Source organism: Leptonotus elevatus, chromosome 21, assembly GCF_054856555.1.
Source record: "Leptonotus elevatus isolate MCC_2025b chromosome 21, RoL_Lele_1.0, whole genome shotgun sequence".
In the NCBI taxonomy this organism is placed as follows: domain Eukaryota; kingdom Metazoa; phylum Chordata; class Actinopteri; order Syngnathiformes; family Syngnathidae; genus Leptonotus; species Leptonotus elevatus.
The window spans coordinates 9,761,261-9,775,478 of NC_141259.1; the positions used below are offsets into that span (position 1 = coordinate 9,761,261).

The 14,218-nt window shown below is 38.0% G+C and overlaps 2 protein-coding genes and 1 long non-coding RNA gene across 3 annotated transcripts in view; 2 read left to right on the forward strand and 1 right to left on the reverse strand.

The window, feature by feature from the left end:
* The window catches only part of LOC147155777 (uncharacterized), a 22,018-nt gene extending 17,110 nt beyond the window's left edge, over positions 1–4,908 (forward strand). Inside the window, exon 3 of the long non-coding RNA XR_015091963.1 lies at positions 3,291–4,908. This is a non-coding gene — a long non-coding RNA (uncharacterized LOC147155777). The remainder of the gene's footprint in view (positions 1–3,290) is intronic.
* The window catches only part of ubr2 (ubiquitin protein ligase E3 component n-recognin 2), a 22,618-nt gene extending 15,877 nt beyond the window's left edge, over positions 1–6,741 (reverse strand). The window contains exons 1-7 of the mRNA XM_086065621.1: positions 6,499–6,741; positions 5,206–5,364; positions 3,285–3,568; positions 2,746–2,824; positions 1,366–1,476; positions 1,008–1,138; positions 679–817 (exon numbers count right to left, since the gene is read on the reverse strand). Of these exons, the coding sequence (XP_085921747.1) occupies positions 679–817; positions 1,008–1,138; positions 1,366–1,476; positions 2,746–2,824; positions 3,285–3,568; positions 5,206–5,364; positions 6,499–6,597 (1,002 nt within the window). The 5' untranslated portion in view covers positions 6,598–6,741. The remainder of the gene's footprint in view (positions 1–678; positions 818–1,007; positions 1,139–1,365; positions 1,477–2,745; positions 2,825–3,284; positions 3,569–5,205; positions 5,365–6,498) is intronic.
* LOC147155779 (voltage-gated potassium channel regulatory subunit KCNG3-like) lies at positions 6,639–12,846 on the forward strand. Its single transcript, XM_086065622.1, has 3 exons — positions 6,639–7,553; positions 9,929–10,685; positions 11,948–12,846. Exons 2-3 carry the CDS (start codon positions 10,111–10,113, stop codon positions 12,573–12,575), a joined length of 1,203 nt encoding a protein of 400 aa, XP_085921748.1. The 5' UTR covers positions 6,639–7,553; positions 9,929–10,110; the 3' UTR covers positions 12,576–12,846.
* The last annotated feature ends 1,372 nt before the right edge of the window (positions 12,847–14,218 follow it).

Here is a 14,218-nt window from a genome sequence, read left to right on the forward strand (position 1 = left end):
ATCAGCACCATTTTTAAATACATAAATGCTCAACTCATTTTTATTTTATTCTTACATTTTATTTTTACATATTAGGTCACAATTGCTTTATTGTGACCTAATATGTGAGGCTACCCTGTCATTAAATAATTTGCTCCCAAAAACATATAAATACATTCTATTTTAAACGTTTTAACTTGTCCCAAAGACGTATTTATACTTTTTTTATGCTAGAGCATACAGAAGGCTTTGATGCAGCCGTTCAACTGCTAAGAACGGTTGAAGAAATAGTAGTTATTACACAAACGGCCAGCAGGTGGCAGAAGAGCAAAAAAGATCAACCAGGGGCCATGTTAAAAAAAAGCTTTTTACTCACATTTCTAAATAGATTTGTGAATAATGATGAAACTTAGCTATATTCAAATGCTAATTGCTGCAAAACGGAAACAGATAGAAATATACTTTTTTTCCTGACGAAAAAAAGAGACTCTAATCTTTCTTTTGGTAGGTTCCATGTTTTTATAGCAAAAGAACACAAAATTCTGTGGGCCTTGCGAAATCAGTCAAAATCCGGGAGTGAAGGGGATTGCTTCAGTGAACATGGCTGGGAGTGAATGAGTTCAAAGTTGGGTTTATTTCACTTGTAGGGCATGTTACCAATGAACAAGAAGCTCTCAGGTAAACAAAAGCAATACTGACGTCTCTGTCCACAGTGGTGGCGAAGCTGACGGCTTCTTTCTGACTGCAGTTGACAGCCTTCTGCAGGGTGTAGATCACCTGTTCATAGGTGTGGACTTCGTCATTGAATAGCATGCAGTAGTAGTTGTCTCCTCTTTCACTGCACACAGACAAAGAGAGTTGGTAAAAAAAAAAATAAAGCTAACCGTTTTAGTAACCTTTTGTGCTGTGCTACAAAAAAAAAAAATCTGCTTACATGAGCTTGCAAATATGTCATCATCACGATGACATCTTTACATTAGACAGGGAAAAAAGTGAATAGGCAAGTTTCTGGTCAGGCAAATACATACGGTGGTTCAAGGCCTGCAGGAAGTTGATCCTCTTGTGGCCAAGTAAGCATATCCACAGCGTATTTCAGGATGATGGAAAAAATGTTGTAACTGCGGACAATCATGTCAGCTGGTAGCTGGGCTGCAGGGTCCTGTGAGCACAAAGATATTGAACTGATTGAAAGCTTATATCAAACGTGGATACTTTTACGGCCTTTGACAGGAACCGCTTTGGACCGATTCTTATTCAGTTTTTCTCTTATTAAGTGGCCTGATATACCTTCAATATTGATTTGATTTGATTAATTTTTTATTTAAAAAAACAATGAGCTGCATTTTGTGAATGCTTTCATAACGGGGAAATGAATAGCTTACGCACCTCCTCCGAGTCTTTGTTGGCGGTCAGTGTATGTTTTTGGCAGTAAGGACCCTTCTTCCAGGCTTCAGTGTCTCCGCAGTCACAGAACCCCCCGCCACCGGACGTGGTCATCTGAAATGCACATGCACAAGCGGTCAGGTGTGTCACCTGCAGTAGACAAGCAGCTGTCGGCTGCAGGGTGGTTGTCACGGGCAGGTTCAACTTTAACCTCCTAAATCGAATTTACCTTAAGGTGCACAATATGTGGTGGACAATTTCACCTAACCATGGTGATGTCCTCCCGATTGCCACACACACGCGTACCTGTCACACCTAGAGGCTATGACATCATCACAACAGATGAACAGCAGGTGTGACAGAGTGTCGGTGGGATGCTCGGCGTCATGTGTCACATCTAGCAGCTGCTAAGGCTGACACACCTGTCCAATTTGCAGAAAGGCTTCAAGTAGCTTTCTGTCGATACGTTTGAGATGAAACATAAACGGGGCATATTTTCAAGGATTTTCTAAATAAGAAAGGCCTCCACATACTGTATTTTTCACTTGTATTACCTCACATGTCATATTGCGCTGAAATTCGGGGTAGTGTGTATAAAACAAACATAGACCCAAATGTTAAATTACAGGGGGAAAAAAATGAATAATAAATAAGGTTGGTTACAGGGAAACAACTATTAAGTTATTTATAAAATCAGGTATGTTGAAATGTATGGATATTGTGTACTTAAAACAATGGAAACACTTTTTCGTGTAGTAAATAATAGTTTACCTCATTGTATTTAAAATATATTTAAACTATGAAATACATAAAGTGAGGACTAATGTAAAATACAGATGTGTCTTAGTTTTGGGAAAAACAAAAATATTAAATCATTAATGCCTTTAGTGCCACAGACAAAACGTAAAATACTAAAGTGCTGTGGTGTCCGTGGAATGATTATTTGCTTTGTTTTGTTGTATTTTTATGTGACCCCACGTGATCGTATATGTGTTTTGAATTATGTTTAAAAGGAGTCTTATTGTTTGAGAATATTTCATTAAGTTATATAGGGGTAGGAGTTAAAAAAGTGTATACTTCTTCCTACTCCTTTTTTTCCCCCGAACGTGTAGGCCTATAGGTTATATTCTTATGTTTTATATGATTTTTAATATCTTTGAGTAGATGTGTATTTTTTTTTCATGTTCCTATATATATATATATATATATATATATATATATATATATATATATATATATATATATATATATATATATATATATATATATATTTAAAGTAAAAAAATGTATTCATTCACTATTTATAGAAAGCTTTTTGAGCAATTATTTGATATCCTTGAAATTGATATCCTTATTCTCCCATGCAATTTCCTGTGTACTCACTCTGTATCGATGATCTTTATGAACGCTGCCCAGGAAACACTGCATGCACAAAACACAGGTGGGGTCAGCTGCACAGTCCCTAAAGCAAACATACACACAGAATCGTTACCAGAAATCATTATTGATTGATTGTCCCTATGAGTTAATTACAGTAGAACCTCAAAACTCGGACACCCAAAAATAGTTATGCTTAAAAGGAATACAATTTGTTTCTCTTTGGTGGGGTAAAAAAAATAAACGTATTTGTACAGCGCCACACTTTTTGGCTTCATGTTATTAGTGTACAAACCACAGTGGTGCTACACAAAGACGTTGGAGACAGAAAAACTGCATTCCCCTGATTGGTCAAGGGAGAATTGTCACATCTGTGTGAAACTGGATCTCAACCATGTCAACTGTGGTTGCGGCACGTCAGGAATGCTTGTACGTTCGTATCTTGTTAATAGCATGACTAAATGCCAAGTGTGCGTGCCACCTGGAAGTGTTGGCATGCGTTTGTTGCCTCAGAGCGAAACTGGCACAACTTGTATGTATTTTACCTGCAGGAGTATGTGGGCTCTCCAACCTTGAACACGTGTCCGCATAGGGGTGATGGCTGATTGCTTTCCTGCAGCTGAGGGAGGCCTGCAGCTGGATCCTCACCCAGGAGCAGCCACTCCAAGGGAGCCAAGAGGAGCAGCTGAGATGCCAGTTCTTCCCTCTGCTCCTCTCGCTGCTCCTCCCTGCTGCTGCAGCCGCTCGGCCCCAAGCAAAGGATTCTGGGTACATTTTCTGCCAGGTGACGATAGATTTCCACCTGAAGATTTGCTTCGGCCAACCACCGCTGAAAATGATTTGTTTTTGTTTTTTTGAGTGGCACAGTTTCATGGTACTAATAGAGCAATACCTCCCCATCACAAATGTAACGAACAGCGAAATATAGGTACTACATTATAGCTTAACATGAAAATGTTAGAATAGCTCAAGAAGACTGCCAGGACTATTAACCTGCTCACTACTATAGTACATTTAAATAAAGTAAACGTCACACAAATGACTCAATATGTGCTCGACTGAGCATATTTACTTTTCTACTGTGGCAATTACGGGAAGAAAAAATAAAAATGTGTGTTAGTTTCATCTCCCAGTCACTTCATGAGCACTAATGGTACTACTGTATGCCGCACCAAACTGCAGGTACGTGTTCAGTATTTCCAAAAGGAAACTAAGTCAACAGAGCAGAGTTTAATCAGCTCTGTCGGTCTTCGTTTGTGTCACCCGCTGAGACTCTGTGGCATACGGAGTAGCTCAGTACCGGACAATATGACCGACAAAGAACTGCCAGTCCAACAAAATCAGATGCTCGATGGCAGAATATAAAATGTTTTCTCACTTCTGCATTTTTGCTTTAACTTAGACTGGTTCTAAGAATTAGGTTCAAAGTATCAGATCATTTTGTGGATTTTTTTAAACAGGTACATACAGTATTGTTTCTTTTCAGAAGTTTTTTTTTTCCTTCTTTAGAATTAATACATGAATTGTTTGGGATAGATACATTTTGTCATATTTTCAAAAATGACAATATGCTACTCTTAAAAAAAGTGTTGTATTTGAGTTATGCCTTAAAAATGTGTTGTGTTTTTGATCAAACACATTTCCATCACAACTGCAAGATGCATCAGCGAGTATGCAAATGTAGGTACTTGTACTTTTTTTTTTAAGCGGTATTGCCCTCGTTTATAAATTTCTGGCTTGACAAAATGTGGTCTATCAGGATATCTATTTTCATACAGCACGCTAAACAAAAGCAACACATAACTTGTTAACTAACCACTAAATATTTTTTTAAATTACAGATGGTGAGCAGCAACGCAGGTGCTTTGAATTTCAACCCCATATTCTATTGTATTGTTGACATGCATGCACTCAATTAACAGCCCCGTGTCAAAGTGAATTAGCCATACGTACATTTGCTCCCATTATACTTACTCCCATTTTTGTCATTTAATCGTTTAATTCTTTAATATCGTTCTCAAACGTTAACTGTTTCTGGGTGATTAATGACACTTGGAAAGAGTTAACGTGTAAGGTTTCGACAACGTGCAAGTGTGGTTGAAAAGGTAAAAGACATGTTACTATATAAAGCAACAAATCATAAGGTATGACACATTTAAAAAACAATAATTGTTTTTAATTGAGCCTAAAGTAGACGAAATGCGTTTAATTGCGCTGTTTTAAACGGTTTAGACCTGAGAATTAGTGATTACGTAAAAGGTTAAGGTTGACACGCTGACTTGCTGTTTTTGACAGGTTTCAGATGACATCCAGATGTTGTAAACAGAAGCTAATATTAGCATTAGCTTTCGGGTAACCTAGTGATTGGCAGATTAATCCCGCAAACAACACGTTAGGCGGGTCAGAGTGAAAATATGACAGAAGGGCTGGACGTCACAGGAACCGAAAGCCGGTAAAAACGCTTACCGATGCGACGTCTTTGGCCGAGAAATTCAAGAATTCCGAACATAAATCGGACAGTAGGGTTCTTCTGTCGGGCTCTGCCTCAGCCATCTTTCCTCCCACAGCTCTGTGGCGAAGAACAAGAACCCGGAAGCGGAAATAATTCGTAGGCAGGGGGCGGAGCTATATGGAAAATAAACAGTTGTGGGTAAAAAAAAAAAAAGTAATGCCAGTCTTTTGTGGAAGCGATACTTGAGTAAAAGTGCGAGTATCCGATCAGAAAATAATTTTGGTATAAGTTAAAGTCGCCTTCTAAAAATAATACTTGTGCCTTAGTTGACTTGAGTTGTGGTCGATAGCAACTTTTAAATTTATGCTTTACATTAATTTATTTTTCATAAATTAACTTTATGCGTTTTATAGTCAAGGACTCGACGTCAGGTCGGCCAAAAAATTATCTTTAAAATAATACGTTCTGTGCAGCCCTTGTAGTCTATACATGTCATTCTGATTCATATTAATGTGCGTTTGTGGAATATGAGTTAAGCAGCAAAATCCACCCATTTTTATCCATTTCAGGTGGCGGCCATTTTGCCACTTTCTGTCAATTGAAAATGACAACACAACTGTTCAGGTAGCGACCAATCGCGGTTCATCTGTCTAAAGTGGAGCCGTGATTGGTCGTTACCTGAGCAACTGTGATGTCATTTTCAGTTGACAGAAAGTGGCAAAATGGCCGCCACCTGAGTGGGATGGATCAAAATGGGTTGATTTTGCTGCTTTATTCGTATTCCACAAACGTAATATTAGTTGAGACTGACATGCACTTGTATATTATATTGCATTATATTACATATAACATGTATACAATGTGACAGATTTTCCTAATTTTACATGTACTCTTGTATACATCCCCTTACATTTTGAAACCATTTTTTAAATCTCTCCTATTATCACACAAAAAATTGTTCAAAGCATTTTAATTTAACTTCACCTAAACAAGCCGTCAAGTTAGTCCTTTTTCACTATTGTCTACTCCCAACAGAATCATATACCTTATTCAAGTTTTTTAATGTACCGTATACATAATGTAACTAACTAAACAAGAAGGGGGGGAAAAAAGAAACAAAAAGTTATTTGTACATTTCTACTACTTAACAGATAATTCAATAATTACATCTTGTTCAAACTCACTCATCTGATAGCCTAAGTGGCATGAAAAATGAAATAATGACTGCCAAACATTACAGCCTTCTAACTTTTAAGTCATTATCCAACAAAGGCCATTGTGTCAAAAGCACTAAAAGATGAACTCACCTTGTTTGGAAAGTTCCCTTTCGATATGTGTGAAAACGGCTTTTTATCATTGTTTCCAAAGCTCATTTTCTTGATGCTTCCTGAGTAACTTTTGTCCATGTTAATGACTGCTGCAAGTTTTCAGGGTTGAAGACGGTTCTTAATGGTCTCATATTAGGTTTCTTCTAGTGGCTGAAACGCTCTGGATCGCTCCGGCGTAATTCAGCATGCACTTAAGTACATGGTAATTGGACACTGAAGGACATGCAGTGATTGGGAAATAAAGCCGCAAAGGATGGAAGATGCAAAATCACAAAGACATACGAGAGGAAGACAAAAGCTTTGAAATGTGGGGGTGGCCAAATATGACTCAAGGCCAGGAGAATATTGTACAGTACTAAACAGTACAATACAAAACTCTTAACATTCAGGATTTTCATTGTAGCACAGTAATTGGTATTGTTATTCACAACAAAAATTCGTTTTCACCTTTGTACTTTTTACTTTTACGTATTTATACTTGTACCGTACTTCTACTTAAAACAGAATCTGACCACTTCTAGTTTATAAAACAATCCAAAGGGGGGCGCTATTTGGCTAGAATTAACTGCGCTCGGTTTGAATTAAGTCGATGATTCATCTTTGCCATGATTTGATGTAATATCATGAAATATACTCAATCAATCTTTAATTTGAGGGATCGTGAGGTGTGATGAGGGAGGAGGGTGAAACATTATGAGTGTGGCACATTCGGAGAGGGAGGACCGAAGAGAAGCCCAAGAAGGACAAGGAAGTGGATGAGGGAGGTGGAGGAAGGCAAATGTCTCACTCACATCAGTCACTCAGAAGCATTTATGGCAGTTCATCTGCTCAGACCCACTTTTTTTTCTTTTTTTTATAATCATGGGACACTCATCCGACCAGTGGGAGGAGAAGGCGATAGGAGAAGCTTGCTGGGATTTTCAGTTTGGAAATTGAACACAAGTTTATCCGGTTGGCTGCTGGACGAAAGTTCGACGAAAAAAGAAGAAAATAATCCCTGACGAACTCTTGTGAAAATGTGAAGAGGTTTTGGGGTAAGTGACCTAATTATTGGAACATGAATGTTTGGTTGTATCATTTTTTACATTTTTCTTATAGTGTCTGTATTTGTAGTTTTTAATACTGTTTAAATTCATCAGTATTCAAAGTATGCCTGGGCATATTTAATTAACAGGTGAATTGTGTGTGAATGTGTGGAAGTGATTGTTGCTTCCTCAAGCAATGGAGGCAAAATGGAGTGGCTGCAACCACTGTTGATTTCGTCTCAACTAGTTTGCGTGAAATCAGTTCTATGAAACATCTGGTTTTGCTAATTCTGTCCCACACTTCTTTTTTTCTTTTTTCAAATACAACATTATAACAATTCAGAATATTCTAGAGATTGTCACATCTTGTTAGAAATGATTGTGTCCCTCCTGTTGCCTTAAAAATATTTTGTCCTGGAATCAAGGATACGAAATTACTAAACCTAAAATGTAAAAATAACCCCCTTTTTTTTTTTTTAACAAAACCTACATTTTACGCTTTTCAAAACGAACTAAAACTATTATTATAGCGAAAATGACCATTGTTTTAGTTTTTGGCTTGAGGTTGATTTTAAATGTGATTTTAAGTAGAAAATAGAAACCGTGCCACAGATTAGCTTTAGCCACAGGTGCTTATACTCAACAGGTGGAGATGAGCTCATTTACTTGCCAGCTTAGTAGAAGCACCACACAGAGGTGGCAAATTCAGACCCAAAAAATAAAAACTCTGCCACAGTTTGGCTTTAGCCCCAGGTGCTAGCTAGGTAGCTCCCTAGCTAGCTCCCCGGGGGCTTGTTTATTATGGAGCTAGCTAGCTAGCGAGCATGAGGGGCTAAAGCCAAAGTGTGGCAGGGTTTTTACTTTCTGGACCTGGATTCCCCAACCCTGTTTAATTAAATATTAACCGGAATAAGGACTTTTGAAATTGTGGCTCATCTAGCAGCAGCCAATAGAAAAGCACCTTCAGATGACATCGTTCCTAGGCGACAATTTTGTGTCCTTGACTTTTAACTCAGCCGAAATGCAACACTAATTAGCGGACCGCCAGGCTTCACAATTTGTCTCCCTCTTGTGGGCATTGTTATTTTCTACAATGGCGTATTAGGGCTACGTATACATTTTTCTTTTTTTAGAGGGCGGGGGCAATATTCTGAGAAAAAACTTGCAAATTTGCCACTTCATAAACTCGCAAATTTACAAGTTTTTTTCTCGCAACTTTTACCAGTTTATGAAGTGGCAAATTTGTGACTTTATAAAGTGACAGATTTGCGAGAAAAAAACAAAAAAACTTAAAGAGAAATACACGTAGCGTAGCTATAGTCTAATCATGTGAGGATTCGTGGGTGTTTAATGGGACACTGTTTATAAAATGAAAAGGCAGGTTGGAGACGGATTCATTCTTAAATTTAAACTTTACTCATCATTCACCGCAGCTCGAGCGACAACACTTCCTGATCCTCTATCAGCTGACTAACACTAACCAATCAGATGCTAGCATACTTTAGGTAAATGCCAGTGAATGATGGAGAGAAGCAGAATCGACACATCAATTTAGATACTAAAATAATTCTGGAAACATAAAGGTACAAGTAAATATATATTTTAACAAATTAACTTAAATGCTTGATCGTCCGAGTGTGGACCTTTGCAAAGTGAGGCGTCTATGTCGCTGGCCAGAAGCCGTACGCAACGGTTCAAAGAGCGAATGCTTAACATGATATGGTTAACTCATTCACTGCCATTGACGACTATAGACGTCAAAAATTAATTTGAACTATTTCTAGTTTTATATTTTTCCACTTTTGTTAACAAGAGTATGAAAACCTAGAATTTTTTTATTGTACATTTAGAACATATATAAAATTTATGATTAATCGCGAGTTAACTAATAAAGTCATGCGATTAATTACAATTTAAAATTGTAATCGTCTGACGCCCCTAATTTTTAAACTTTTTTCTTATTAGGGGCATCGGGCAGTTAACTCCCGATGAATCACACATTTTATATCTGTTCTCAATGTACAGTAAAAAAAATTATAGGTTTTCATACTCTTGTTAACAAAAGTGGAATAAAAAAGTGAAACTAATAGAAATAGTCCAAATTAATTTTTGACGTCTATATCTGTCAATGGTAGTGAATGAGTTCATCTATGCTAAAGCAATTAGGCTACTATCTCCTTATTTGGAAACCCCACCAAAAAGTATTGGCGCAAACAGTCGAGTAGTACGCTAAGTGTATTTTTTCTCTCGCAAATTTGCCCCTGCCCTCAAAAAAATAAAATAAATTCATACGTGGCCCTAATACGCCGTCGTAATTTTCCGTGTTTACATACATTCTTGCTTTATTTTCTGGTGACTGATGTAAGTTTTTCTTTTTGTTTAAGCAAAACAAGAAGAAGAATGCTGACGATGGAGAAGAACCCCAGCGCAACATATGCAACAGAATCGTTCCTCTTTGAGTTGACCAAAGATCTGACAGCTCATGTTTTTACAGTTTTATAAGACAATCTAGGAGTGTGCGTATCAAGACCAGAGGACAATTTTTGGTCTCAACCTCTGGCCCAAAATGAAGTTTGGAAGTAGTTTTTGCACCCTGAACGTTGGCGGCCGCAGATTTCCCTTCTCGGTGGAGCTGATGAAGCACCTCCCACTGAGCAGACTCAGCCGCCTGTACCGCTGCGTGTCAGAGAGCGAGCTGTTAGAACTGTGCGACGACTACGACCGTGACAGAAACGAGTTTTTTTTCGACCGCCACTCCGAGGCCTTCAGCTTCATCATGCTGTACTTGCAGCACGGCAAGTTGCGATTTGTCCCGCACATGTGCGAACTGTCCTTCTATAACGAGATGCTCTACTGGGGCCTGGAGAGCGCCGACCTGCAGCTGTGCTGTCAGCGGCGGCTCGACGAGCGTATGTCTGACTGCTTTGTGCACTTCTTCCCCGAAGAGGAGCCGCAAGGCCCGGAGGAACCGCCGGATCATTGGCTGGAGAGGATGAGGCGCACGTTCGAGGAGCCCACGTCGTCTGTGGCGGCACAAATCCTGGCCTCGGTGTCGGTGCTGTTTGTTCTCATTTCGATGGTGATGATGTGCGCCAGCACCTTGCCAGAGTGGAATGCGGCTGAGACATTGGATGAATACAGGTAGTCTTGTATAATACCAGACGTAAGAGACCCAGTTTGCACGGGCGTGTCTGAAACGTATCCTTCTGTGACAAGGTGGAAATCGAGACCAGGGGTCAGCGACCTTTGCTGTCAAAAGAGCCATTTTAGGCCAAAAATCTCAGCCGCAAAACAAAAAATGTTAGCTAATTAGAGCTGCACCATAAGAGAAAATAGCCAATACTTTGAGATTCATTTTCTTCTACATTTCGTCTTCTGTTTTTTGATTATTATTATTTTTGGGTGGTAATTTATCAGACTTCATTTTTCATATATATTTTTTTTAGACTTTTCTTTCTTTCTGTAAAATTTGTGACATTTTTGGCAATTATTCGCATTGTGGTATTTTTCTGCCTGGACATTTAATGGCTATTTTTTTGTCCTTTTTTTGCTATAGATTTTTTTTGGGGTGCAATTTTGTGGACATTTTATGGTAATTTTTGGGATTTCTTATGTGTTTGGACATTTTATAGTATTTTGAATTTTTCTGCTTTTTTTAAACAAATTTTGCTACCTTTTTGTTGTTGCAATTATGTGTACAATACATTATATGATAATTTTATGTTTTTCTTCTTCCTGATTGGATATTTTAATTAATTTTTATGTATTTATTTATTTTTAACATTTTCATTTACCTTTCGTCTTCCCTTTTCTGACAACATAAATTTGATTATTATTAACCAATTGTTCATTTTAATCTAAAGTGTTAATTATTTCAAATAATATTTTATCTAAAAAATTGTTTTTAATGAATGTGTATTTTTTTCATTAAAAAATTAAACTAGTTTTTTTTTTAGATGCACAGGGAGCCACAGGAGAGGGACTTAAGAGCCACATGTGGCTCCAAAGCTGCAGGTTGCAGACCCCTGATATAGAACATATGATTTTACCCTTCTCACACACTTTACACATATCAACTCATTCACTGCCATTGACGACCATTAATGTCAAAAATATTTTTTTACTGGACTGGCTGTGAATGAGTTAACTTGTCAAAACACCTTTTAAAAAGTATCCCTCAGTGACTGGTCTCACTCTTTCCAAGTCATTTGAAGTTTTATCAAATCAAAACCACTCTCTACCTTCGAAAATCGATTCTGAATCGAATCACAGGGCCAAAAATCGGAATCGAATCGAATCGTATTATAGATATTCAAAGATTCCCACCCCAAGTATTGACCGATTTCCCAGGATTACGGTAGTTCCTTTGCTTGATTTGAGTCTCTCTCATTTGTTATTCCCAGGATCATCGAGGCGGTGTGCATCGGCTGGTTCACCGCTGAGTGCATCGTCCGTTTCATCGTGTCTCGAGACAAGTGCCAGTTTGTGCGCCGTCCTCTGAACATCATCGACCTGCTGGCCATCACCCCGTATTACATCTCGGTTACCGCCACGGTCCTGACGGGAGAGAACTCCCAGCTTCAGCGAGCCGGCGTGACTCTCCGGGTGCTGCGCATCATGAGGATCTTCTGGGTGATCAAGCTGGCGCGTCACTTCCTGGGCCTACAAACCCTCGGCCTGACCCTGAGACGATGTTATCGTGAAATGGTCATGCTTCTGGTGTTCATCTTCGTGGCCATGGCCATCTTCAGCGCGCTGGCCCAGCTTTTCGAAGGAGGAAACCAGGACTATACGAGCATCCCTGCTGCCAGCTGGTGGGTCATCATCTCCATGACGACAGTGGGCTACGGGGACATGTACCCAGTGACGATGGCAGGTCGCGTACTGGGCGGGTTCTGTGTGGTGAGCGGAATAGTCCTTCTAGCGCTGCCCATCACCTTCATTTACCACAGTTTTGTGCAGTGCTACCATGAGCTGAAGGTACGTTCGGCACGCTGCATCCGCAGCTCGTCCACTGATTTCATTGACTGAAAGACGCGATATAGCAACACGATAGCAGGAAATACTACACAGTGGACTTGAAAGTACTACTAAGAGTCTGGTTGGCTTCCTGAAAGGGGCAGTTCGCATGACATTTCACGGAAACCGGTGTTTTTTTTTTTACATGACAATCACATTTGAACTCGTTCACTGCCATTGACGGTTACAAGATTAATTTGGACTATTTCTATTAGTTTCACCTTTTTTCCACTTTTATTAACAAGAGGATTAAAACCTAGAATTTTTTTCTTGTACTTTTAGAACAGATATAACATTTTTGGATTAACTAGTGAAGTCATGTGATTAATTACAATTAAAAAATGTAATCGCCTGATGCCCCTAATTTAAAAAAAATAAAATATTATTAAAAAATTAGGGGTGTCAGACGATTAATTTTTTTTATTGTAATTAATTGCATGACTTCAATAGTTAACTCACGATTAATCATGAATTTTATAACTGTTCTAAATGTACAATAAAAAATTTTTTTTAGAGGTTTTCATACTCTTGTTAACAAAAGTGGAAAAAAATGTGAAACTAATAAAAATAGTTCTAATGATTTTTTTTTTACGTCTATAGCCGTCAATGGCAGTGAATGAGTTAAAGGCTAAAAATATTAAATAACGCTTATCAATGTTCAGGTTTTGAAAAATGGCATCGTCATTTCGATGTAATCATTGAAAAGTGCAGTTAGTACTTTACAACTTCAGGCATCTTACATGAAAATTGTGAACCTATGCATGTCAATGAACATTAGCAAAATATGATATTGCAGGAGCAAGCAGTTGCTTTGTTTCTTATTCTGGTTTCTAAGTGACTTTGTAAATAATTTGGATAGTTTGTATATTATGCTGTATTATAATATATTTAGGCTTCACTACACTTTAAAAAAATTTTAATTTTTTTTTTGTACCGTATGAGCAATTAGAGCACAAAGACAAACATTTATCCAACCATCAATTTTTTTTTTAATAAACTAAAATTAAATAAAAATTAAATGGACCCCCCCCCCCCAAAAAAAGGAAGTCAGAATGAATATTCCATAAAACAACCCGAAAATTGGGCTTTTTTGTGCAAAACTACCCCCCAAAAATGTTGTAATTGTAATTAATCGCATGACTTCACTAGTTAACTCACGATTAATCACACATTTTATATTGGTTCTAAATGTTTCATACTCTTGTCAATTTTCTAGGTTTATAGCCGTCAATGGCAGTGAATGAATAAAAAAAAAAAGAAAGGATAAAAAATTCGGGGCGTCAGGCGATTAAAGTTTTTAATTGTAATTAATTGCATGACTTCACTAGTTAACTTGTGATTAATCACAAATGTCATACCTGTTCTAAACGTACCACACAAAAAATCTAGGTTTTCATACTCTTGTTAACAAAGGTGAAGAAAAAAAAAGTGAAACTAATAGAAATGGTTCAAATGAATTTTTGACGTATATAGCCGTCAATGGCAGTGAATGAGTTAAAGGCGCTTGGGCATATTATTCAAATATCCTTAATATTCATCTCATGTTGTACTATATATAGGCAGACCCCTTTTGGGACATCGACAAAAAGGTGATGCTAACACACCTTCGCAATCCACATTCACGATGCAACTGTTGTATCCTCAAATCACAAATC

Excerpts from the sequence above, each read along its gene's own strand:
- LOC147155779 (XM_086065622.1), top strand. The coding sequence starts at position 10,111 with ATGAAGTTTGGAAGTAGTTTTTGCACCCTGAACGTTGGCGGCCGCAGA. Across the intron at positions 10,686-11,947 it reads GAGACATTGGATGAATACAG|GATCATCGAGGCGGTGTGCA; the intron begins GTAGTCTTGTAT and ends TGTTATTCCCAG.